A 27,313-nucleotide genomic window follows, 5' to 3' on the forward strand; every position below is an offset into this window, starting at 1 on the left:
TAATAAGAAGTCCATCACTTCTAAAATCATCCTCACAGAAAGTCTCTGGACATGGGCAAAATGAAGATAGCTTCTCAGCCAGAACATAACACAAATGGCCTCTACCCCAAATTCCAATAGAGTCATCCTCTGAACCCTCTTGAGCCCTGTCTTCATTGTCTCCACTCTTATTGGCATTCTGGTCTTCTGAGCTCCCACCAGAATCAGCCATTAAGCTCTGCTTACAACAATCTAAAGTATTTCCAGCTTGCACTATTAAACATCTCCAAATTCCTCCCACCAATTCTAAAAAGCTCAAAAAGCTTCTGAACCACATGGTCAGGTTAGTCACAGCAATAACCCCACTTCTTGGAACAAATTTCTGTCTTAAGTCAGTTTTTTTCACTGCTGTGACTAAAAGCATCTGATCAGCACAATTACATAGGAAGAAAAGTTTTATTTGATGGTTCATGGTTTCAGAAATCTTAGTCCATAGAAGGCTGGCTCCATTCTTTGGGGCCTGAGGTGAGGCTGAACATCAGGGCAGAGGAAAGTGCTGACATCATGATCAGAAAGCAAAGTCTACTTGCCAGATACAAATATATATACTCAAAGCTACACCCCAATTCCCACCTCCTCCAGCCACACCCTGTACTTCAGTTACCACTTAGTTAATCCCTATCAGGATTAAATCCCCCATTGGGTTAAGACTCTTACAACCTAATCATTTCTCCTCTGATCTTTCTTGCACTGTTGTTCACATGTGAGCTTTTGGGAGATACCTCACATCCAAGCCATAACAATTCCCAAATCAACTCTTGAGGAATTTTGTGGTCATTTGTAGACATGTAGAGAGTAGTGAAAAATTTGTCACCCAGACTACATGTTCCCAGACGAGGCCTAACAAGGTGATGCTCTGCCTTCTTGCTTTAGTTCTCATGGAGATGACAAAAGGATGAAGGTGGAAAGCAGTTCAGTGCAGTTCAACAGTTCAGAAGCTCTGGCTCAGGCTGGACAGGACTTGAATTCCAACTTTGGCACCTGTTAGTGGAACAGCTTCAGGCATGTCACTGAACACTTCTGAATCTGTTTTACTTTTGTAGAATGAAGAAAACAGAATCTATGTGAGACATACATATGTCTATGTGTACACATATGTACACATACACATACCTATTCTCCTAGGAGCAATGGTTCCACAGTCACTGATTCTATGTTGTGGTTACTTTATGGAGCATAACAATTGTGAATAATGAGAGCTGACTATATATTAGCTTAAATGATGTTTAGATGTTAAATCTTGAATTTCTGGCATAAATTCCACTTGATTATGGTATGTAATCTTTTTATATGCTGTTTGATTTTGTTTGCTAGTAATTCATTAATAATTTTTGCATCTGTATTCATAAAGGATATTGGTCTGTAGTGTTCTTGAAATGTCCTTGTCTTGTTTTGGCCTCACAGGATGAGTTTGGGAAACGTTCTCTCTCCTTTCTTTGGGAAAAGTGTGCAAAGACTGGGTGCGGATTTTAATGTTTGGTACAATTCAGTGGTGAAGCTATCTGGGCCTGGAATTGTCTCTGTGTGACTTTTAAAATTACTAAATCTTTTTCCTTGTTATTGCCAATTTTCTTTTAAACCTGCTTTTATGTAGGACACAAAATGATAAGGATATTATCTCTTAAGCCCATTTTAAATTACTAATTCTCTATTTTCCCTTGTTATTTCTAGCTGCATTTCAATCCAGCTTTTAGGCAGAATCATATAAGAATATAATCTCTTAAGTCCAGTTAAGTTCAAGAAGGAAACTAGGCACAGTGGTGTATGCCTGTAATCCCAGCAGCTTGGGAGGCTAAGGCAGGAGGATCATGAGTTCAAAGCCAGCCTCGGCAACTTATTGAGGCCCTAAGCAACTTAGTGAGATCCTTATCCTGTCTCAAAATATAAAAAGGGCTGAGATGTGGCTCAGTGGTTAAGCATACCTGGATTCAATCCCCAGCCCCCCCCCCCGCCCCAACAAAAAAAAATTCAAGAGGAAAATATATGTCATCAACGTTTGGAAGATTCAGATAAACATCTACCAAAATTACATCTCTATTCTTAACTCTGCTGTCTAGCTTCAACACAGATAAACATTTCATCACCTCTTGTGGTTTTGTGAAATTATGAACAAGAAATTTCAGTCCTTTCTACATAAGATTTATTTACAAACAATCTTAACTGACACTTGCAGCAAGGTCCTATGATTATTAACTGAAGTTTATACATTGCTCAAGATAATATAAAGATATGTGTACCTACCTACCTGTCTTTCAACCTATCTACAAAAGTAACAGTTGTCTCAGAAGCTGTCAGGAAGGCAGGAGTAGAGAAAACATGGGAACAGAATTCTGGAGTCTCAGTTCTGATGTCAGCTCCAACTTACACAAGAGACTTTAATCTTTTTCTCCCACTGATAAAACTAGGTTAAGCCTGATGATCAACAGGATTCCTTCTGGTGTAAAATATACAATGACTTATTCTACAACAATGCCATTCCCATTGCTACTAACTCAGAGTGATCAAAATGAAAAGATTTTTGTTATATACATGTACATACACAAACCCACACGTCATTCTTACAGAACCAACCAACCACTTTCACAAAGTCTTAAAAGAGAAAAAAGAGCAAGAGGAAGTCTGTGGTTAAATAATATAATTCCAACAACTCATAAAGTCCTAAGCCCGCTATGAAACAGTTGTTGCTTATTTTCTTTGTATATATATATATATATTATACTTGCCTTTTCACAATGCTCACTTTTTAAAAAGCACTATTTCATGTGAGGCATCTAATAAGAAGGTCACTTTTCAGAAATCATGAGCCTATCAGAGAAACTGAATGGTATTTCATCAGTTGTCTCGACTGGCACATTACTTCTACTGAAGTGGCAGGAGTAATGATGGGTATGATAATTTGAAATAAATGCATTAGGAGTCCGGCTGCAATGACACCTGTCTGATGGCATAACACTGTTTGAATTACTAAGATGTGAATGGTAGACACCATGGAATGAGTCCTGAGATGAATGATAGTGCCCTGCTCCCCCCAAGGTGGATGTGGAGCTATGGTAAGGCCCATCGGACATAAGACGTGTATGAGGGCAAGTCTTTCTTCCCAGACTTCGATGCATGTCTAATTTAGCGATGAGAGGCTTCCCGACGTTCACTTCCTGCTTCTCCTCCACAGTGTCTTCCAGTCCTGAGTACTGATAAGACAAACATACTGTGAAGATTAGATGTTCCTGAAAAGGAAAAGAAATGAGGTTTACCATTTTATCAATGTTAAAAATATCAATCTTAAGATATAATTCCCATACATACAACAAAAAGCCATTCAGCCCTCTATCCTAGGTTCCAATTCTCAAGGCATCCTCTCCCTCTCCCCTAAATCAAAAAAGGCTGGCCATTAGCCATCTTCTTTTCCTTCCTTCAATACTTAACTGAACAAGATAATGGGCTAAACCTTTAAGAGATGACTTTAGCTAGTACATAGTTATGTGGCTATGAATAAGTTAAAAACTCAACTTTTCTAAGGATATGACTTTATTAGAAAGTTTAACCATGTAGAGCTAGCTTCTCATTAGCAAATCAACTAGAAATTTAAAAAGATTAAAGAGAAATTCCATACTAATTTGCTGTATATTCTGTGGAAAGTCATAGAACAAGGAAATGATGATTCAAAAATGCTAAGATATTTAAAAGTAGAATATGCTCTATTTTCCTAACTTCTCAGGAGTATGGATGATAAACACATATACTCTCACACAAAAGTCCTCAAGCCACTACCAGGGATAGAATATAATGACACTGAGAGGACCCACTGTAGATCGGTTATCTCAACTTCAATTTAATAACCAATAAAACAGCATATGTATGGATTTTGCCAACAGACTTTTCAGTTTCAAATTTTTCATTAGTAGCTATAATTAGGAAAAGTAGTACCTTTAATTTTTGCAGTGAACTGAGTCTTGTATACAGGCAATGCTTGGGAAGATCCTTTGATACTAAATAGCTGCCAGTTTCTTCAGGAGTTCCTTTATTTGCATCTTTTGGATCAATATCCAGGTCCTGCGGGGGGAAAAAAATCAGTGAATGTTATTAATGAAATCAATCAGTCACACACTGTCTATGGTAGAACATCTTGACAGGTATTGCTCTCATGAATTTGACATAAGTAGTGATTCCTTACCCAGGATTAAAGAAGCATTGAAAACCACATTCTATGATTACAATAGAATTGTAAATTCTGTACTAATATATTTAAAAAGTAAAGTTAGCTCTGAAAGGGTAGTGCTAACTTTACTACTCTTTGAAATACTTATTATCCTACTCAAGTTTCTTTTTCAGTAGACAGAACCCCATTAGTAATTAGCTCCTGAATTCTTTCTCGTTATGATCATATGTTTAGAATATTTAAGAAGAATAAATGAATAAGCTAAAGTCAGCCCTTCCCTTTTTCTTTTTTTAGAGTCAATCACTGGTGAAGGATACTGCCCTTCTGCTTTTATGGAGGGACACCCCAGCAACACTGGGTGGCCTAACCTGAGCAGTGCTGCTATCACTGGAGGCCGGTTGGAACTAACTGAGGGATTCCGTACTAAATCATTTGCTGTCACATGAAGCAATAGGTTCCATGAAGTCTCTATAAATAATAAAAGTGACATTTTGGACTTGTTTCTCTTAGTCCTTGCTTACTTCTCAGTTTGTCATACCTATGTAGAAAGATGGGTACTATTTATTAGATTCTTTTGATCAATAAAAAATAAATACTAGAAATAAATGTTTGGAAAGAATAGAATTAGACTTCTATTCTTCCAATATATGACCATAACTTTACAAGTAAGTTTTATGTGTTATAATAACACAATGGAAACAATAGTTTTTAAAAGAAAATCCCCCCACTCTATATATGTACATTTATGTATAAATAAAATATTTTGTTCTTCTACATTTGACATCCTATTTAAGGTCTGAGAAAGGCATCTTTTCTGAGTGAACTTTAGACATTTTAAAATTAGACAAACTTAAGGTATTTTGGCAAAAATAATAAATATCATGATCAATGTTTCTAAACTACAAAGAAGTAACACTTATATAAATATATTTCCCTTATATTTACCATCAACTTTTAAGTTTTTAAAAGTTTAGAAGTTCTTTTTTTGTGTGTGTGTGTGTGCATGCTGAGTACTGAACCCAAGGCCTCCTCACATGTGCTAGGCAAGTGCTCTACCACTGAGCTACATCTCCAGCTCAAAAGTTCAGTTCACAATACCCCTTTTATTTTTCTTCCCAGAACTGGGGTTTGAAATCAGGGGTACTCCACCACAGACACACATCCCAAACCCTTTTTTATTTTTTGAAACAATGTCTCATCTTGCTAAGCTGCCAAGGATGTTCTTGAACTTGTGATCATACTAGCCTCCTGCCTCAGCCTTTTGAATTGCTGGGATTATGGTAAGTATCACCACGCCCAGCTAATATCACTGATTTTAAATAAAAAATAAAAATAAAAAAAGGAGAGACTTACAAGTGGGAAATCAGTAACATATGCATCACACATTATTATCTCAGGTGGTTTGTGGACTATACTTGTATAGATTATCATGACGTTGGAAAACTCAGCTGCAAATCCTAATTGAATCTGAACACCACATTGAAATTTAAGACACATACTTTCTGGAAGTTCTGAAAAAGAACAATAGGGACAACTTATAAAGAGTGCTTGGTAAATTTTCTGATAAAATAGCTAGTATTCTGTATAGGATAAAATACAATTAGAGACTTTTCTTTTGCTTAAAAAATGTTATATAACCAATATTATTTAAACACATATTTTTGCTGGCTAAACATATCAAATCTTTTATTATAATTCTTGCCCATCTGCATATATACTTTACTTAGTGGTAATCAAGAGTATATGCACAATTATAGATATATTTTCACTGATGTCTCAATCTTCATGACAATAATTTTTTCTGGTTCTGGAATGAAATCCAGGGTCTCATGAATATTAGGCAATGCTCTACCAGTGAGCATTTTTCACTTTTTATTTGAAGACAGGGTCTTGCTAAGTTGCCTAGGCTGGCCTTGAACTTGGGATTCTCCTCCCTCGGCTGCTGGGATTACAGATGTGGGCCACTGCACTACCTTCTCTTACCATTTTATATTATTAAAAAAACCAAAAAAAGCTATCTACTTATTAAATTTGTTACAAATACCTTCTACCTGACTTTCTAGTCTTATTTTATAGAAGGTTTTGTTTCCTATTGATCTTTACCACTGTCACTTTGTGTTGTTCAGACTTATTTACAGAAAAGACATTCTATTTTAATTACTATGCAATTATCTGGAATGCCAAGATAATATGTTTACAGCACTTTACCCTTTAATGTGCTCTAATATGTTAATTTGCTAAAACTATTATAAACAGAAATATGCTTTATAGGCATTCAATAAATGTAATTATTCTTCAATTATTTCTAGCAAGAGATTCACAGAATAGATACTTGGAACTCAAGGGAAAAATCTAAAATCTTTATTACAGTCAATAATTCAAACTAGGGTGGAGGATGGGAAAGGCAGCGGAGCACAACAGACACTAGGATGGCAATTTGTAAATCAATGGATGTGAAACTGATGTGATTCTGCTATCTGTGTATGGGGTGAGGGTGGGAGTTCATAACCCACTTGAATCAAAGTGTGGAATATGATATGTCAAGAAATTTGTAATGTTTTGAACAACCCACAATAAAAAAAATTAAAAAAAAAAAAAAAAAAAAATAATTCAAACTTATTTTTTCACTAAATCATAAAAGGTAAACTGCAAAATAATTGCCAAAATGTAATTTAGGCTACAGATAGGATTTTTATCTCACCTTTTCCCTTTTATAACCCCAAACCAATAAAGTGTCACAGAGAGAATGGCAGTAATATTCATGGGCCACGCATGTCTTTCAATCACAGCAATCCTATCTAGTAGGATTTCACCCTCATGTTATAGATAACATGTTTACCAGGTGACAGAAGCCAGGTCAGAACCCAGACCTGACTAGACAGCTACACACTTCAGTAGTTACAGTATAAGACAAGCTAAAGACTACATACTACACAAATAAAAAAATTAACTCATTTAAAAAACACAAAAATAAAACATACTCAGTTAAATTTTACCAATGGTAAAAACAATGGGCTAAAATTTTTGAAATCTTTAACATTAAATAAATTGGTATAATAAATATAATTTAAACATTTGAATTTGCCCACTAAGCCAAAAATTTTCACTATAAAATTGGGAGGAAATCTATTTAATCAGAATAAAAAAAAACTTAACAATTTAAAGTAAGTTTATGATAGAAAGATTTCACAAGAAATCTACCATACCATGAGCCTTGGCCCACTGTAGATTGCGCACTAGAGATTCTGCAGAATGAGCTGTGCCCTGAATTGGATCGGTGAGTGCTCTCTTCTCAGACAAACTGCTTCGAATCTCTAGAGCTTGTTTGCCTTTGGTAAGGTGACATTTACCCATATCTAAAAAAATAAGAAAGTAAGTAGTATTTTTAAAGCCAGCAATTCTTTTGTTATGTTTATAACATTTAGTTAAGAACTCTCTTATAAATCAGATTATATTCTCAAAATGATCCACTGACTCAAAAAATGTTTACTGAGCACTTACTCAGACATAGATTAAGGTGCCAGTGATGTAGCAGTAAGCAAAAACAAAAATACTGGACCAGTTTCTAAGAGCTGAAAGTATTTTTCTAAAAAAGCAGTCATGATAATTTTGTGTCTGTATTGGCTTACACTATGACCCAGCAATTCTAAATCTTAAATTTATATCCCAAAGAAACTCTTGTAGGCACACCCTAGGAGACATATACAAGAATGTTACAGCAGCACTATTCCCAGTAGGAAAATGCAGAAGTAACTCAAATGCCCATCAACAGGAGAGTAGGTGGAAAGAAAACTTAATATGTTTTAATAGTGGAATTTTTACACAGAAGTCACAATGAATGAATTATAGTTATGTAATAATATCAATCTTGGCAATATAATATTAATTGAAAAAACTTTTAGTCAAGTCCTGAGGGACTACATATTGTGTAATATCTTTCTATAAAGAAAAACACAACCTAAAACAAAAATATACATAATTTTGGGGGACATATGGAAACTCTTTTTTGCCCCTTTCTTGGTACTGGGGACTGAACCCAGGGGCACTTAACCACTGAGCCACATTCCTTGTCCTTTTTATTTTTTATTTTGAGTCAAGGTCTCACTAAGTTGCTGAGGCTGGCCTTAAACTTGCGATCCTCCTGCCTCAGCCTCCTGAGCTGCTGGGATTACTGGCATGAACCACTATCCCTGGCAGAACATATAGAAACTCAATAAAACTATGTAAGAAAGAAACTGAGGGCTGGGATGTGGCTCAGTAGTAGAGATGTTTACCTGGCATGCATGAGACCCTGGGTTCCATCCCTAGCACTACAAGAAAAATTCACACCCCCCCCCAAAAAAAGAAACAAACTAAAGAAATGATAAATGGTGGTATTTAAAAATGATTATTATCATGGAAGGTGGCAGGGAACAGATAGAGGAAACATAATTAGATGTAGATTTCTGTAAATGTCTTAGATTCAGATTGTGCATCTGTTCATAATACATACCTCAGAAGTAAGTTTGTGGGTACTACTAATTAAATAAGCTTTTTTGTTTTATTTCTGTAGTGCTGGGATCAAATCCACATGCTCGGCAAGTCCCCTACCACTACGCTACATCCCCAGCCTGTTTTATTCTATTTTTAGTCAGGATCTTGCAGAGTTGCCCAGGCTGTCCCTGAATTTGGGATTGTCCTGTCTCAGTCTCCTAAGTCACTGGGATTATAGGCTTGTGCCACTGTGCCTGACTAAATAAGTGTTTATTTCTAGCAGGTCTTGGAGTTTAAATATGAAGATCATTTTCAGATATCTGAAAGCCAAACTGACGAACTAGACTAGTGAGCATTCATTTTGCCATTTCAATCAACTGAATAGGCTGTACTGAATAGTACAAAAAATTATATTCTGGAGCTACAACTATTACAGCGAAAATTTGTTTCATATTTTGTTTTATTTGTACATAGCTGGAATTGGCAATTTTAATTAAGGAGACATGGTAGATCTAAAAAAGATCAGCAAAAAGCAAAACTTTCCTAAGAAGTTTATAAGAAATTAAAAAATAATCACATTACATACCAAGATGCCATTTGTTGTCATGGCAACTTGGTAAGTAAACCTATATGGGTAAGTGTGGAACTTTTTTTTTTAATACTTTAAAAAATAACTTTATTTAAACTGGAACAAGACAGATATACCCTCTTTCACCACTTCTATTTAACATAGTTCTTGAAACACTGGCAATTAGATAAAAGAAATTAAAGGGACACATATAGGAAAAGAAGAACTCAAAATGGCACTATTGGCTGATGATATGATTCTATACCTGGAAGGCCCTAAAGTTCCAACAGAAAACTCCTAGAACTAGTAAATGAATTCAGCAAAGTAGCAGGATATAAAATCACACCCATAAATCAAAGGCGTTTCTGTATATCAGTGACAAATCCTCAGAAAAGGAAATGAGGAAAACTACCCCATTCTCAATAGCTTCAAACAACAACAACAACAACAACAACAAAACAAAAACAAAACAAAAAAACACTTGGGAATCTTGGATAGGCAGAATTAATACTATCAAAATGACATACTTCCAAAAGCACTATACAGATTTAATGCAATTCTGATCAAAATTCCAATGACATTCCTCATAGAAATAGAAAAAGCAATCATGAAATTCATCTGGAAAAATAGAGACCCAGAATAGTAAAGCAAACCTTAGCAAGAAGAGTGAAGTAGGTGGCATCACTATACCAGACCTTAAACTATGCTACAGAGCAATAGTAACAAAAACACATGGTATTGGCACCAAAATAGACTGGTAGACGAATGGTACAGAACAGAGGACACAGAGACTAACCCACAAAACTACAATATTATTTTATATTAGACAAAGGTGCCAAGAACATGCATTGGAGAAAAGAGCCTCTTCAACAAATGGTGCTGGGAAACCAGAAATCCATATGCAACAAAATGAAATTAAACCCCTATCTCTCACCATGCACAAAACTGAACTCAAAATGGATCAAGGACTTGGGAATACAACCAGAGACCCTGTGTCTAATAGAAGAAAAAGGAGGCTCTAATCTCTATCATGTGGGATTAGGCCCCAACTTCCTTAATAAGACTCCCGTGGCACACAAATTAAAATCAAGAATCAATAAATGGGATGGACTCAAACTAAAAAGCTTCTTCTCAGCAAAAGAAACAGTCTGTGAGGTGAATAGAGAGCCTACATCTTGGGAGCAAATCTTTACCCCTCACACAGCAGATACAGCACTAATCACTAGGGTATATAAAGAACTCAAAAAGCTAAACACCAAAAAAACAAATAACCCAATCAATAAGTGGGCCAAGAACCTGAAGAGACACTTCTCAGAAGATGATGTACAATCAACAAATACACGAAAAAATGTTCATCATCACTAGCAATTAGAGAAATGCAAATCAAAAACACTCTAAGATTTCATCTCACTCCAGTCAGAATGGCAGCTATTATGCATACAAACAACAATAAGTGTTGGTGAGGATGTGGGGAAAAAGGTACACTCATACACTGCTGGTGGGACTGCAAATCGGTTCAGCCAATATGGAAAGCAGTATGGAGATTTCTTGGAAAATTGGGAATGGAACCACCATTTCACCTACCCAGCTATCCCTCTCATCGGTCTATACCCAAAAGACTTAAAAACAGCATACTATAGGAACACAGCCATATCAATGTTTATAGCAACACAATAGTAATTCAATTCACAATAGCTAAACTATGGAACCAACCTAGATGGCCTTCAGTAGATGAATGGATAAAAAAAAATGTGGCATATATATACAAAGGAATATTACTCAGCAATAAAAGAGAATAAAATCATGGCATTTGCAGGTAAATGGATGGAGTTAGAGAAGATAATGCTAAGTGAAGTTAGAGAAGATAATGCTAAGTGAAGTCAATCCCAAAAAAACAAATGCCGAATGTTTTCTTTGATATAAGGAGGCTGATTCATAGTGGGACAGGGAGAGGGAGCATGGGAGGAATAGATGAACTCTAGATAGGACAGAGAGGTGGGAGGGGAAGGGAGGGAGCATGGGGTAATTAATGATGGTGGAATGTGATGATCATTATTATCCAAAGTACAGGTATGAAGACACAAATTGATGTGAATATACTATGTATACAACCAGAGACATAAAAAATTGTGCTCTATATAATAAGAATTGTAATGCAGTCTGCTGTCATATATAGATAAAATTAAAAAAAAATAAAGTTAATACCTAAAAAAATAAACTTTTATTTATTGCTTAAAAAATACTTTTTTTTTTTTATTTTTTATTGGTTGTTCAAAACATTACAAAGCTCTTGACATATCATATTTCATACATTATAAAAAATACTTTTAAAAATAACTTTATTTATTTGTTTTTATGTGGTGCTAAGGAACAAACCCAGTGTCTCATTTGTGCTAGGCGAACCCTCTACCACTAAGCCACAACTCCAGTCTGGTGCTTTCTGTTGTTTTAAAATAGTTGAAATATTCACTCATTCATGATACTAGGGATTGAACCCAGGAATATTCTGCCTCTGAGCTACATCTCTAGCCCCTTTTGTCCAAGCTGGTTTGTGATCCTCCCTGTTTCAGCCTTCCTAATAGTACACAGAGCTTAAAATATACTTTAAAAATGAAATTAGACTAAAAACACTTTAGAGGCTCTGAAGCACCTTAATGGATCTCAGTATAAAAATAACTAATATAATCCAAATATTTTACTTTTTTTTTTGTTTGTTTGTTTTAAGCAGAAGAATCTTTTCTTCAATTGACACTTATAGGGAAGCCCAATGTGTAAATGAATTAAAAGCAGAACTTCTCTGGAAAAAAACAGGAGGGTGGGGAGAAAACCCAAAGCCCTGGCAGGCTACATTAAGAGAGTGGTTAAGTCATGGGGTATAACTAAAATATCTACATTGACAAAAACATGAAAATAAATGTGACTGACAGTTGCCAGTGAAATAACTTACACTCAAACTGTCATCTCAGGAACATCCATGAAACTCATTTTTAGGGAGTGCTAGTTTGCACTAGCATTACCTTATTTTTCGTCTGGATCATAAAAGGACATTTCCACAACACTGTAATCTACTGATGTAACACATACTTATTCAGACCTGACAGGAGCACAGACAGCAAGCACTGTACTAGAAGGCAGGGCAGGGGACAAGAGGATATAGAAGACACAGCATTAGACCTCTAGGATCAAGCCTTTACAGCAGGCTTCAAAAATACTAAGTTCACCAATTAAAGAATGAACTTGGCTTTTTCTATCAGTGTCAAAATTTCTGTAAGATTCTCTCTCTAATCCCAGAAGAGACTGTTCACTGGCCTTTTATCCCCACTTTCTTCCAGGCAAGTACAGTGGGCAGCATCAAGGCACCAGGCACAAAAACAAGGTATAGTTCTGAGGATTACTTTATCACTGTGTCTGATGTCAGCCCTGTCAGCTAAGTGATACTGCACAAATGCCATGAAGCTAAGACTGCATGGAGAGAAGAAAGGAATTAAATAGCAGGAGCTCTGATGAACATTACATTTAAAAATTGTTTTATAAAATAAATGTCAATTCCAAATCCACATGGTACTAGTAAGAATAAAATAATCACCAAACAGGGAACCCTGAGTAGGTTTATCTCCCACTCCTTTTTCTGAGTTGATTTCTTTCTTTAAATTTTACCTTCTGCAACTTCATCCAGTAACACAGTAATTTTTTTATCTTCTAATAATCTATCTTTTAAAAATTTCATGAAGATTCCATTTGCCAATCCAGAATGCTGGATTTCAAAAGCTTCTGCTCCTTGACACCTTAAAAACACCAAGAGAAAGAAGTGAAATAAACCAGGCACAGAAAGCCAAAAGCCACATTCTTATTTACATGTGGAGGCTAATCAAATCAAACACAGAGAAGCAGAAGGCAGAATGGTGATTCCTGGAGACTGGCAAGTAGGGGGAGTGGGAGTTGCTGGTCAAAGGACAAAATGCTATTAGACAGTAAATATTTTGAGGTGATGAATGCGTTAATTTGTTTGATCCATGACTCCACTTTGTACTCCATAAATACATAAAACTATACTTTGTCAATGTCCACTGAATAAGAAATTAAAGAAAGAAGTTTTTAAAGAAGCAAATACTTGCTACCTGGAGTATCCATGTACAGTGATGAGCTTCATTCTCTCTCCTCCTCCCCTACAATGACATCCCTAATTAAAGAGTTATCTTTAAGCAGGAACTAAATGCATTGGTGCTTAGTAATAAGATACCAAGACATTAGGTGCTGATGTCAAGTATTTAAAACTTTGCACCAAGAACATCAAGGAGGCAAATTTATGTCTAGATATCTATGCATCTAGGCCTCTAATCTCCAATCAAAAGAAAACATCAAAGAATAAATAAAGGAATCCCAACATAAGCATAAAATTTTCTTACGTGGCATATCCAAACACAATATTGGCAGTGACTTTTAGTGCATCCAAGATTGGAATGGTGTCATCATAATCATTTCTATTTAAAAGGAAGAAAGGAGAGAAGGACAGATACAAATGTGAAAAGTTGAACAGTATTCTTTAAAGAATATAAATAATATAATGAAAAATACAATATAATTTTAGTAGAAATTATTTAAAATTGCAGGTTCCAAATTGCTTCATCTAGTCAGCAATTTATTTACCAAAAATAATCTCAGGCTCCTACACACACAAAAAGGCAAACAGTCACATCTTCTGTTAGCTTTAAAACTGGAGGTACATTTAAACTTGGGCATTGGGTTTGATTGGTAAATGCTGAGAAAGTGAAAAGCAGTAAATCCAATAATCATTGGTTCTGTTCCTTAGCAATGCAGTGGCAGGCAAATGGGATCCAAACCTTTAAACATTTGCTTCAGCTATCCTTTCAATATTTGCAGATCCAGGGCTAACTAGTGATGTGTCCTAACTCTAGGGGTATGGTTTTAATTCCTGAAGGAATAACTGTAGTGACTGTCAGAAACATGTTCAGGCATTCTGGAGAGTTAACTCTTTGTAGTGTGATAACCATGCCTTTTAGTTCTTCACTTTTATTCTCTGACAAACAGGAATAGAATAAAAATAATTTGATATACATAGAGAAACAAGGAATTTTTTCTAGTTTTCTTCTTTCAGTTTCAATTTATAATCAGAAATTCAAAAATTCAAATGGTTCTTGACTTCTTACAAGTTTGCCTTAGGTTTAATTTATCAAGGTTGATATTTAAAAACAAAAGTAATTTAATAAACATTAAAATTTTACCTTTTCCTACACATATCCAACAAGAATACATTGAGTCCAGTTTCTTTTTCTTGCATCAATTTCAGTATATTTTGTACACACAGGCAATTTTCAGACCTATATGGATTTGGAGCATCTACAGGGACCATAAAGCTGTTTCCAAAGTTTTCATAACCATGTCCTGCATAATATAATAACCCTGGAGAGAGGGGCAGGGAGAAAAGAGATAGATGTTAACTCTAAGAAACACTCAATATAAATTCAGTCAATGTTAACTTCCATTTTAAATTATTGAGGCAACAGTCTTTACTTAAATTCTGCATTTAAGACATCAAGATGCAGTATGAAGTGTATTCTAATTCATACAAGAATATATTTATAATATGAATTGCAGTTTTATCTCAGGTTGTATAAAGAAAAGGTTGTAGGACTGTTTTCCTGGCTCATTTATCTCAAAAGGTGAAGATTTCCTTCAGTGCACAGAAGTCTTAAATTCATCTGTGTATTCCTGGCACAAGGAAGGAGCTTAGGAAATATATAAAAGATGAACAGGCAAGCAATGTTCAACATCATGAGCCACTAGGAAAATGCAAATCAAAACCACAATAAGATATCACTTCACACTTACTAGGTCATCTATAGTAAAAAGAGAATAAAAAGTGCAAGTAAAGATGTAGAGAAATCGAGATCCAATTACTTCTGGAGGTAATATAACATGGTGTAAGAAGTTTAGAAAGTTTAACAATTCTTCAAAAAGGTAAACAAAAAATTACCATATGACCCAGCAATTCCACTCCTAGAGAACTGAAAACTTAAGTCCACTTAAAAATGTGTACCCAAAAACTTACAGCAGCATTATTCATAATATCCAGAAAGTGAAAACAATCCCAAAACCTACCTGCTGATGAACAGACAGGAAAAATGTGGTATATTCATATAGTGAAATATTATTCAGCCCTAAAATAATAAAGTCTGATACAGGCTACAATATGGATGAAACTTAAAATTTTTACACTAAGTAAAAGGCAGACATAAAAGACTATATATTAAATTTGCATTTATATGAAATGTTCAGAATAGGCAAGTCCATAAAGATAGAAAAAGGTAGGGTATGGAGGAAAAGTACTGACTACTAATGGGTTTCTTTTTGGGTTAAAGAAAGTAGAGAGTTGGTGATTACCGGTGCACAACTTTGGGGACAGTCTGACCCACTAAATTATACATTTTAAAAGTAAAATTGATACTAAGTATTCAAAATATGACTCTATTTCCCCATCAGTGACTTCACTGCTTATTTTGAATCTTCATGACTTTTATTCTTTGATTGCTCTATATTTTAACCTATCCTCAAATAGCATCTCAAGTTCAGACTCCTGGGCAAGTTATCATTTGCTTATATCTTTCTAACATACTGCAATCTCTCCCTGCTTTGAAAAGTGGTGGCAGTACTTTTTAACAATCACTGGCTTTGACTAACATTGTATAGTTGTACACACACTTCATTTTTTCTGATAGAAAATGATCATAGTGACATGTACTTTCATACAATCTAATTTTAATACATATAACACAATCTATAAATTATTCCTACCTACATAGATGAGAAAATTAAAAAGATTAAATGATTTGCTTAAAGTCATACAACTGATAGGTGAATAGACTCCACAGACAGTGCTTTGTCCCATTATATTAAGGAACTATAATTTTCTTGAGAGAATAGATCTTGTTCTTTATTCTCTATATTGCTCTCAGCAGTAGCACATTTCTTATCTGGACTGTGGATATGATAGGAATCCAGTAAGTACTTACTGAACTGCATTATATCAAACTGATCAAGACAGAATCAGATATAGAGCCCTTTTGTAAAGGGTCTGATTTAAGTAGAAGTGGTTCTATTCTAACTATGGGTATTAGAGAGCATCAACCAGAAAGCCTGGGTGCTACCCACATCATATCATTGAACATGCATAGCTTTAGTAAGATTTGGTCTGGGAGAAGAAGCAAATTAGGGAGGGAAGAGAGGGAAGGTTTGTTTCCATTCATCTAGAGGAAAGCTAGGTATGGTTCTACTGTGTCAGTCATATGCTCAGCCTTCTAACTGCTGAAATCAAGGTACTTAAACCAAAATACGTCTTCTTCCCAAGAAGATTCATGAAAAGTATAAACATTTTCTATTAAAGCCTGCAACCAAATTATATTAAGTGTTTTTATGTAAAGTAGTTGAGATTTATTTTAAAAATTCCATATCCAGTAATAATAAACTAACCCATTACTCAAGGACAGAAGACAATATAGATGTCTATAAAATGTCAAAGAACCTAACATAGTCAGAGATATAATTCTGCACAATAGATCTTTAGGGTATTTATTTCTCTGGAATATGATTTTCAGGAATAAAATTTGCCAAAGCTATTTACTTCTGACCACAGAGGAGATATTCACTTCTCTAAAAAACTCTCCCTCCTGAGAGGATCTGCGCTCCATCTAGCACAGTGCTCTGATGAGGTCAACCCTACCTCTGGGAGACTCAAGAGAATTTGCTGTGCCAGGTCTGGCTCCAGGACAGCACTTCAGTTATGTGACCTCATATAATCCTCAGGACAAGGTATATAATATTATATTATCATTCCCCCTTTACAGATGTGAAAACAGACAATAATAAGTTTATAAGCTTACCTGAATTGAAACCACTAAAAGTGATAGAATCAGAATTTGAATGTAGGCCAGTTTATCACTGTGCTGTATTATACTGTCTCTATTATTTACTGCTGACTTTTTATTTAACATTATTCTCAGGAAATATAAAGTATAAAATGTTAGTATACCAGTTTCTCACCATTTTAATACTTTATAAACTCCTCTCCCCCCACCTCCTTAGAAACCTAATGGAGGCCCAAAGCAGAATGCTGCCTAGTCTAAATCCTCAACCTAAAAATAAAGGTTGAATTAATTTCCTTAATAAATTTTCAGGAAGTCGTCACTGCTGCAATATTTTGAGCACTTCAAGGTGCTGGCACGGAAGTAATTATTTGCTCTTACTTTTCCTTTACCAATCCCATTAATTTATTACTAATCATTTTTTGAGATCACTGTTGGCTTAGAAAAGGTAAACCACCTTAGTTACACTGCTTGTAAGCAGAAAAGCCAGAGCCTGAGCCTGGGCTAGCTTACTCTGAGGCCTCCTTCTTAACCACTGAGCTGCCAAGAACTGAATGACAAACTCTTCCTCGGTGAACAAGGCTTCTGCCATCTTTTGACCAGACACTTTTATTTCTTCCCCACAAAAGCACAGATAAGCTGCAGCCAGTGATGAACATACTAAAGCATTTGGTGGATTGATAATAGGCCAAACAGTTACTTTTTACCTTAGCTATCTATATAACTAAAAATCTTTATCTTACTTATCTTCAAGGACACCTAATATCATTCAATTATTTCTATTTTTAAGGCATTTGTAAACATACGTTTCATATATTTTGAATTACTTATTTTCTGTTCTACTGTAACTTATATTTTACAAGCCCATAAATAACATAATAATATAATGGCATAAACTTGAGTCCCTATGTTTTTCTAACCTAAAATTGTTCAAGCTGAAATCCCCATGACTCTACCTTCACCTCCTCTCCACCCCTCAGGTACTACCAGTCATCTGGGGATATCAATCAGAGTCAAAGGCACAGTCCAAACAAAAATTAAAGGTTTATTTATGAAATGCCCTAAACCCTCAGGCCTTTAACACACTTACATTTAATGTAGATGTGTCTGATGTTTTGGATAGTCACAATACTTCAAAATAAAATGCAGCCACCCTGTTAAGACATGAATCAGTGGGATTTTAAAATGTTCTAGCTTCCTTAAGCTACCATTTTGCCCTAACATGTCTCTTTACTCTGTACCCCAAGATGATTGTTTTTATAGTGGGGCCTCAACTGAAATCTTTCCCCAGCTTTTTATATTTCTGGTTCTCTATTTAGCAGGGACAATTAAAGGTTTTGATTTGATTAGCCAAATAAAAGGCTTAAAAAGCAAGGTGACACTGTCAATAAAAATAAGAATAGATACTCAAGTACATACTTTTTCAGAGAATTCCTTCATTCTCAATAGTTTACCAATCCAGAAATCTAAATTTACCAATATTTTTTCTTATATCTCATTGCTTCTAAAGAAGTTTTGAAGACTTTTCATGTTTAAGCTATTTAGGTACCTTAAAAACTGAGATGAATACACTTAAGCAATCCACCTGAGTCTAAGATGAAAGTATAAGTCAGTAATAGGGCATCTTAGTACAGTATATTCTTTCCTATTTTCATAAGAAAAATGGATGGTTGCACCCATCAGTTATCATCCCATAATGCTCATTAGCAAAGTTATACTATTACAACATGAACATAATAGCTGAAGTTGCAAATAGTAGTTACCTTGTTAACTTCAGCTGTGTCACAGTGGTAATTCTCATTATTCAGAAAATGAAAGTCATTTAAATAAGATTTTTTTTTCCCTTTGGTACTTAACCACTGAGCTACATCCCCAGCCCTTTTTAATATTTTGTTTAGAGACAGCGTGTCACTAAGATGCTTAGGGCCTCACTAAGTTGCTGAGACTGGTTTTGAACTTGCAATCCTCCTACCTCAGCCTCCTGAGCTATTGGGATTACAGGTGTATGCCACCATGCCGGCCTAAATAAGATTTTAAGACTTTTCCTCATCTCTTATACTCAGTGTGCTAAATCTTGAAAGAAATGCTTTTTGTTCTATTAAAAATTCTACTTTGAGAATTATGAGCAATTCTGCCAACTTGCCTGATTAATCAATCTAATTATAAATAAAAAATCAAAATCCATAAATTATTAAAGTAAAATTACTTGAAACATATAAAAGTAAAATTGAAACTTTTTTTTTTTTTTAATTGATTGTATGCCTAAGGATAGCCCTGGAAGTGTTATTTTCCTGGCAGTCAAATGTTATTGCACAATGTCATAGTAAGCACAATTTTCAGAAATACAGTTCAGATGAGCTCAACGGCTGGCCTACTGATGTTTGAGGTTGTGCATATTAAAAGAAATAAATTGACAAATTACCACTGGAAACATATTCTGTTGCTTTAAAAATTCTTTATCAGACATGTAGTGTCTTAATATATTTAAGTAAAAGAATGGGAAAAACCATTAACATTTGAATCATATCTGTATAGGCTCTCTCTCTCAGTACTGGGGATTGACCAAGGGCACTTTACCACTGAGCTACATCCCTAGCCCTTATTATTTTTATTTTTAAAATCTGACACAGGGTCTTGCTATGTTGCCCAGGCTAGTCTTAAACTTGTGATCCTCCTGCCTCACCCCAAGTTGCTGAGTTTAGAGGTGGGCACCATCATGCCTGGCTATCTGGATTTTTAATTTCTAAACTGACTAGGCCAGGGGTATAGCACAATGGCAGAGCATATGTGAGGCTATGGGTTCAATCCCCAGCATCAAAAAAGAAAAAAAGAAAAAAAATTATATACCTTGTTCACCAACATTTCCATATTAAAATCTGGTTCTCACTAAAAAACTACAAAACACCACACAATGATTAGGAAAAAGGAGGAAAAAACCCCCACAATGTATATTCTGGTACAACCTTTCATATTTATTATTTTACATATATGAAAGTATCTTTTCCTATTTGATCACCAAGCTTTACTATATGGTAGCTCTCATAATCAATAAAAAATAAAATCACAAAAGACTGCTAATAAGTCTAATAAGAACAATATTGTTTTGATGAAATAAGAAACATAAAAGTAAAGACATTGAGCTAAAAAGTTATCAGTTATACATGGAATGAAGATCAAATTTATCTTTTTTAATAAGAAAAATAAAACTCTTCAATAATGTATTTATCTTACCTTTACCCTAATTTTCAATTCTTAACTTGTACAATGAGAATAGTAGATAATTATAAAGATATTATAAATATCTTACCATATACTCCTTTGTCTAGAAGCAGTAAAAATTCATCCACGGCATTACGCATCTCATATTCAGTAAGATCCAATAATGAAACAACTTTGAAATCTAGCTGTCTTAGTAAGTTGGTCAATTCATACACATCCACCAAAGGAGCTTTAAGTTTGGGGTGCTCCCAGTAATTCATATTTCCTATCAAAAGAGCAACTTTGTCCTTTGCTGTAAAAAAAAAAAGGGGGGGGGGCATCGTAGGTTTAAAGGAGGATACACAAATTAAAACCTATGGAAATGATATCATTTTAATGTACTTTTGCTTTAAGATTGTATCATTTCATTTCAAATAAGATTTTATCATAATCTAATTTCATTTTAGTACTATTGCTTTATGTAGGAAATCAACACATGAAGGGACTTAAGAGGCTATATGAACAAACAACTGAAATTAAGCTTACAAATACTTGTGAGGACCAGGTAAAGGATATTTGTTAGCTGCAAAGAAATACAATGGTAACTAACATTAAAATACACTTTTATTGCCAGGAGCAGTGGCGCATGCCTATAATCCCAGTGGCTTGGGAGGCTGAGGTAGAAGGATCATGAATTCAAAGCCAGCCCCCGCAAAAGTGAGGTGCTAAGCAACTCAGTGTGATCCTGACTCTAAATAAAATACAAATTAGGGCTGGGAATGTGACTCAGTGATCGAGTGTCCCTGAATTCAATCCAGTACTGCCACCGCCCCCCCCATACTCTTATGGAATTACAACAAAATAATATTCAACTAGACTTTCAGAGCAAATTAAACAAAGAATATTTAGAATTGAGTCCCCATCAAATTAGGTCCTGTTTTGCTGAGAATAGAAGAGGTAAAAACAAAAGAAATACCTAAAAAAGAGACATAAAGAAGTCTTATCAGAGCAAGTAAGGGAAAAGATCAGAGAAAAGAAGAAACTCCAGCAGGATTGTATTATTTGTTTCTGCAGTAGCTCTGTAAAGCTACTACTGTCTTCTCCTAACTTCTTTTGAAAATACTTCCTGTCTGTCATGAGGCTATTTGAGGGATATGTGAGCTCAGTGTACTGTGAGACTTTGCTAAAGAGTGGGTTCTGATAAAAATAGGCTCTTCTGTGTGTGTGTGTGTGTGTGTGTGTGTGTGTAAGATACCTATACCTAATGCCTTAAAAGTACCAGCTAGCTTAATCAGGTGTGTGACTTGCTCTAAACAACCAGCTTAGGGCTTAAGAGACTTTACCACTACCTTTCTTTGAGGGTCTAGGGTGGGGACAAAAGGTGTAAACAATATATTATGCAGCCTGTCATATGAAAATATAGCACATTCAATGACCTATAGGACATATTTGAAAAGGATGATAAGTGACTATGCTATTAGTTTATATATTTTAAATTAATCAGTGTTATTGTAGAGTGTACACCTTCTACTTACATTAAAAGAAGTTCACTGTACAATTGCCTTGTTATGCTGACAGCAGTCTCATACATCTTATGTTTACTATATCTCAACTGTACTGGGGCCACATTCAGTAATTGACCTACATGGCCTAACAGAGCATTTCTCAGAACATATTGCTGTCATTAAATGACACAGACTATATTTGGGAAAGAAGAGTACAGTTTAGAGAATGCCAAGGTTCAACAATTTGAGAACTATATGCCTTACAATGTATGTATCAACAATAATGGCCCATAACTCTTCCAAAATTTTCCCCAATGATAGTTTTTAATAGGCAGTTCCTAAAATCCCATAGAGCATTTTCTTCAAATTAATGTTAAGAAAATTTATACAAGTAAATCCTACCTTGCCTCACCTACTTGTGAAGCAGTTCCTTGATGGCAGGAGAACTGGGGTGGATTTAGAACAGAGAAGCAGATGCTATGGTTGAAATGAGAGATGACAAAGACTTATTCCAGAAAACTGGTTGTGGAAAGAGAAAGAAAGAGTAAAACTTTAGAGAAAGGACAGAGAAAAAAATGGTAAAATTTGAATTTGAGGAGTTAAGGGAGAAGAATAAAGAAAAAACTTCAAAACAGTAACTATACAATTTATGTTTGGGTTTTCATATAAAAAAATAAATGCAAGAAATTTTTTATGAAAACATTAACTGTAAGAACCATCCACAACTTTTTGAACACAACCCATTCATTTAGTGGAAAAGAAACATGGGGTTGGGGGTGTAGCTCAGGAGTAGAGCTCATGTTAGCATGCATGAGGCCCTGCATTCCATCCCCAGAACTGCTACTCCCAAAAATAGGATTAAAAAAATAAACAAAAATGCTAATTCATTACACAAAAGAAAAATGAAACCATTTCAGAAAGATATTTTAACTACATGATCTAGACCTCTTCTGAAGTTTAATGCAGTGTTCTTCAAAAATTGGTAAAGTTTTATATGATTAATTTTGTACCTAATAAGTCTAATTATTATGTTACTTATTCAAAATGAGTTAATATCCCTTAGTACCTAGAAAAGGGACTGGTACAAATTAAGTGCTATTAAATATTTGTTAAATAAAAAAATCTTTGCATATGCATCAAAAATTGAGTAACAGCATACAATCTGACTGGCTAAATATATAGTCCTTATTATTTTGATGCATTAAACCTTTTAATGACTCTCCCCCCATGTTTTACAAACTAAAAATACGTGAGCAAAGCTATCTTGGATGCTGCGGTCCTGATCACTAAGTAACTGCACACCAATGATTGTTCCTAAAGGAAAACAGTCAAGAATCAGCTGCTGAACCCAGATGAACTGCAGAATCATGAGAGAGAATAAAACTCCTGTTTTTAAGATAGTAAATTTTGGAATACTGTTATTCAGCAATAGACTACACTACCACTCTAATCTGTAAATTCCTTTCCTAGGACTCTGCCTTCCCACAGTACTGACCTGCTTATTCCCTACCCAGGTCTCATATCTCCATGCTCACCATGCTTCATTCCTTCTGCTTCAAATACTATTCTCACTTTGTCTACTTGGGATCCTCCTATTTATCTGAAAATTCTCACCTGGGCTTTGCCTCTTAGGTAACGCCTTCCCTGGGTTCTTCTTGAACAAATTTGATTACCATCTTCCATGAACAATTTCTGAACTATTTCTAAATTCTTTACCTATTTCTTGTATGGCATGTATTACATATCTATTTGTGTTATAGCACGCATCATGTACTGCATTATTCACTTAACATCTGCGTCCCTTATTAGGATTGCAATGCCCTGAGTTCAGGAGCCAAGGCTTATTCTCTTACTTCACAAAGGGTAGCATAGATGAGACATTTAACGTTTGGTGAATTTCATGATAAAAGCTAAGCTGATCTTTAGTTTATCTTACTATTCTTTCAATTAGTACAGCTTGAGAAAGGACACCCAACATAAAAGAAGCTGTGGAACTCCTGGGTATATCAGGGTATATCAATACTCCTGGGTATTGATCCTCAGCTATGAAATTTGTAATCCTAAACAAGTTTCATTAAACACTTAAAGAGTTTTAGCTGGCACAATGGCTCATGCCTGTAATCCCAGTGACAGGAAGCTGAGGCAAGAGGATCAAAAATTCAAGGCTTGCCTTAGCAATATAGCAAGGTCCCAAGCAACTTAGCAAGAACTTATCTCTAAATAAAAAAATATAAAGTACCTTGGGTTCAGTCTATAGTACCAACAAACCACTTATAGCTTTAAATTATCATCTACAAAACATGAGGAAAGTGTCTACATCTCAAGGCATAATTATACATTTCACCAAGTGAAAACACTTAGTTTACTGGTATTACACTAATATTAGTGTATTTGATATTCTACGAAACCATCTTCAACTATCAGCCGGTTACATTTGGACCTCATCATACTGTGTACTTACATACATATATAAGGATAGAATAGCCATGGCTTTGTTCAGGATACTATTCTAATAGGACTTCCTTAATAACTGAGGCTTAGGGTTCTAGAGGAAAGATAACAGACCTGCAATGCACAACAACTTACCACTATGAATGAAACAGAGCAGCTTTTTAAAAAATGCAGTAATTCCTAGTCCCTTGTCTTCTTTAGCACCAAAGGCTACTGTTGCCAGTTCCACGAGCAAATCCTGAACCTTGCTGTCACCTAAGCTGCTGCACCTCTGAAACCCCAAACAATGTTATTTCTTCTCTGGCCTCTTATTTGTTAACATTTTTGCCCCTATATTTTTTCTTTCAACTCAGTAAACTCTTCGTCTCCTGATCCTCATATTCTCCTGCTTTTTCTTGGTAGTACTGGTGGTTGGACCCTACTGGGGGTTGAACATGCTAGGCAAGTACTCTTTCACTGAACTACATCCCCAGCCCATCTACTAAACTTTTTAAGGCTGTCTTTCCTTGTGTAGTCTTTATCCCTTGTTTAATTTCTCTAAATACTTGCTCCTTCTGGATGTGCCCTGTAAACTCTACCTCAGTGCCTGGCTTGCAGAAAGGAGCAGGAAAACTAGTCCATCAGTCTTCCTTCTCTAAAAAGCTGAATTGTTACAGAGAAGTCACAAAACTGATTTGTACCATTATAAATCCTAATTTTTTAAAAAAATATTTATTTTTTAGTTTTAAGTGGACCCAATATCTTTATTTTATATTTATGCAGTGCTGAGGATTGAACTCAGTGCCTCAAGCATGCTAGGTGAGCACTCTACCATTGAATCACAACCCCAGCCCATAAATCCTAATTTTTAAAAGTCTTAGTTTGACTCCTTCCATATTCTTGGAGATGGTAGCTTTAATTTTCTTTAGCCCCTAAATCTCTGCTATTGCCCAAGTTCTATATTTAATCTTACTCTACTCTTTTTCTCAATTCTTTAAACAGAATTACCCAGAAAGGAAAACCATCAATTGAAAAATGTCAACTTCCTGACAAATCTTTCTACATCTTTACCAATCTCTCCTTCCTGCTAAATCACCCCTCTCTCTCCCACAAAATAAGGTTTCAATATTCCACTTAGAGCCAATTTCTCCTTTTCCCATCTTGGCCCAAATCCCTAATATCTCTATGAACTTACTCCATAAATTGTCTTCTCTTTGATGGAACCCTGTAACCTCTCACCTGCAGTTTCAGGAGAGCCCACCTCTCAAATGTAAAGCCTTGTATTTCTCCCACCTTTTCAAGAACATTGATTATACATCTATCCAATGAATCTTGCATTGCCATTTTCCTCAACAAACTAATTTGTTTTTGTTTTCACATGTTCACTTCTTTTTTTTTTTTTTTAAAGTTTTTAGTTGTAGATGGACACAATACCTTTATTTTATTTGTTTATTTTTATGTGGTGCCAGGGATCAAACTCAGTGCCTCATACATGCTAGGCAAGCACTCACCACTGAGCCCCAACTCCGGCCACATGTTCACTTCTGAATTATTCTTTATCTACATATTTTACCTACATCTGAACCACCAGCAAAAGCTCAGTAACTGACTCATGTTAGGTGGGCGCTGTTGACATTTCACTAAAAGTAAAAATGGCTTCTTCAGTAATCAAATCCAGTGGTGAATTTTAGATATTTCCTTACCTGACTTCCACTGAAATCAATATATTGACTGTTTTTACCCTTTTTAAATGTTAGTCTGCTAACTTTTACATGGTATGAATCTCCTGGATATTCTCCAATTTTCTTGGTTTTCTCCCTTATATTTTCTTCTCTAAGCATTCTTTAAATGCAACTGTTCAGTTATATCTTGCCCTTCATTCTCTTCTGTTCCCACTGGACAGGATGGGAAATCAAATGCCAAAATTTACTGCAATCCCTATGGCTTTTCTAATTTCTACCCCACCAAGAAGTCATGTTAAGCACTTCCTTTTTATGATCTATTTAACAGGCACATGTTTCTCTTTGATTACATACAGTGAAAAACACAAAAACCGACCCCTGAAATGGAATTTGTCATCTTTTTAAAGCCTCTTTCTTTTCTAATTTCTTCTAAAAATAAATGCTTGGTCCTAAATGGATTACACCTGTAATCTTAGCAACAACTTGGGAGACTAAGGCAGGAGGATTACAAGTTCAAGGCCAGCTCTGGCAAGTTAGCAACACCCTGTCTCAAAATAAAAGTAAAAATAAAAATAAAAAAGGCTGGGAAGTGGCTCAGTGGTAGAGCACCCTGGGTTCAATCCCAGTACCAGGAAAAAAAAAAAAAAGGTCTCAACATTCAAATGTTTATAAAACCAAGTTAAAATATCTTAAATCCCTTCATGATCATTAAAAATAGAATTAAATTATGTTAATTATATTTGATTATGCACTTTAAACTCTACTCACCCAAAGGCTGGTCAGTTGTTTGCTCTTTATTATCTATATAAAGATAAAGAAAGCAAAATAGATGTTATTATTTATGATACAAATATTTTCAGAGCTAAAGATGTGAGAAAGTAATGAATGAAAACATCAGCAAAGTCATTAAAATGAAGAATATGGTAGAACAGAATTCACTAAAGGCTGGAAAGGGGAGGGGAGATAGACAATGGGCACCAAAACACAGAGGAGGTGGAGGAGTTCTGTCATACTATACCCAAAGGACTTAAAAACAGAATACTACAGGGACACAACCACATCAATATTTATAGCAGCACAATTCACAATAGCTAAACTGTAGAACCAACCTAGATGCCTTTCAGTAGATGAATGGATAAAGAAAATGTGGTACATATACACAATGGAATGTTATTCAGCATTAAAAGAGAATTAAATCATGGCATTTGCAGGTAAATGGATGGAGTTGGAGAATATAATGCTAAGTAAAGTTTGCCAATCCCCCCAAAACCCAAATGCCAAATGTTTTCTCTGATTTAAGGATTCTGATTCATATTGTGGTTGGGTGGGGGTGTGGGAGAATTGGATGAACTCTGGATAGGGCAAGGGGGGGAGGGAGGGGG

At 35.2% G+C, this 27,313-nt stretch overlaps 1 protein-coding gene across 4 annotated transcripts in view; it reads right to left on the reverse strand.

Annotated features, from left to right (window-relative positions):
- Positions 1–2,162: 2,162 nt before the first annotated feature.
- The window catches only part of Malt1 (MALT1 paracaspase), a 48,839-nt gene continuing 23,688 nt past the window's right edge, over positions 2,163–27,313 (reverse strand). For 3 of the 4 annotated variants that reach the window (XM_015482184.2, XM_048806150.1, XM_048806152.1), the window contains 9 exons: positions 26,700–26,732; positions 20,424–20,627; positions 14,480–14,657; positions 13,643–13,717; positions 12,894–13,021; positions 7,402–7,551; positions 5,549–5,706; positions 3,964–4,089; positions 2,163–3,263 (listed from right to left, as the gene is read on the reverse strand). In XM_015482184.2, coding sequence (XP_015337670.2) covers positions 2,823–3,263; positions 3,964–4,089; positions 5,549–5,706; positions 7,402–7,551; positions 12,894–13,021; positions 13,643–13,717; positions 14,480–14,657; positions 20,424–20,627; positions 26,700–26,732 — 1,493 coding nt within the window. In that variant the 3' untranslated portion in view covers positions 2,163–2,822. The remainder of the gene's footprint in view (positions 3,264–3,963; positions 4,090–5,548; positions 5,707–7,401; positions 7,552–12,893; positions 13,022–13,642; positions 13,718–14,479; positions 14,658–20,423; positions 20,628–26,699; positions 26,733–27,313) is intronic. The other variant, XM_048806151.1, reaches the window with a different exon arrangement.

The sequence above is a fragment of the Marmota marmota genome, unplaced genomic scaffold, assembly GCF_001458135.2.
Source record: "Marmota marmota marmota unplaced genomic scaffold, marMar, whole genome shotgun sequence".
NCBI classification, from domain to species: domain Eukaryota; kingdom Metazoa; phylum Chordata; class Mammalia; order Rodentia; family Sciuridae; genus Marmota; species Marmota marmota.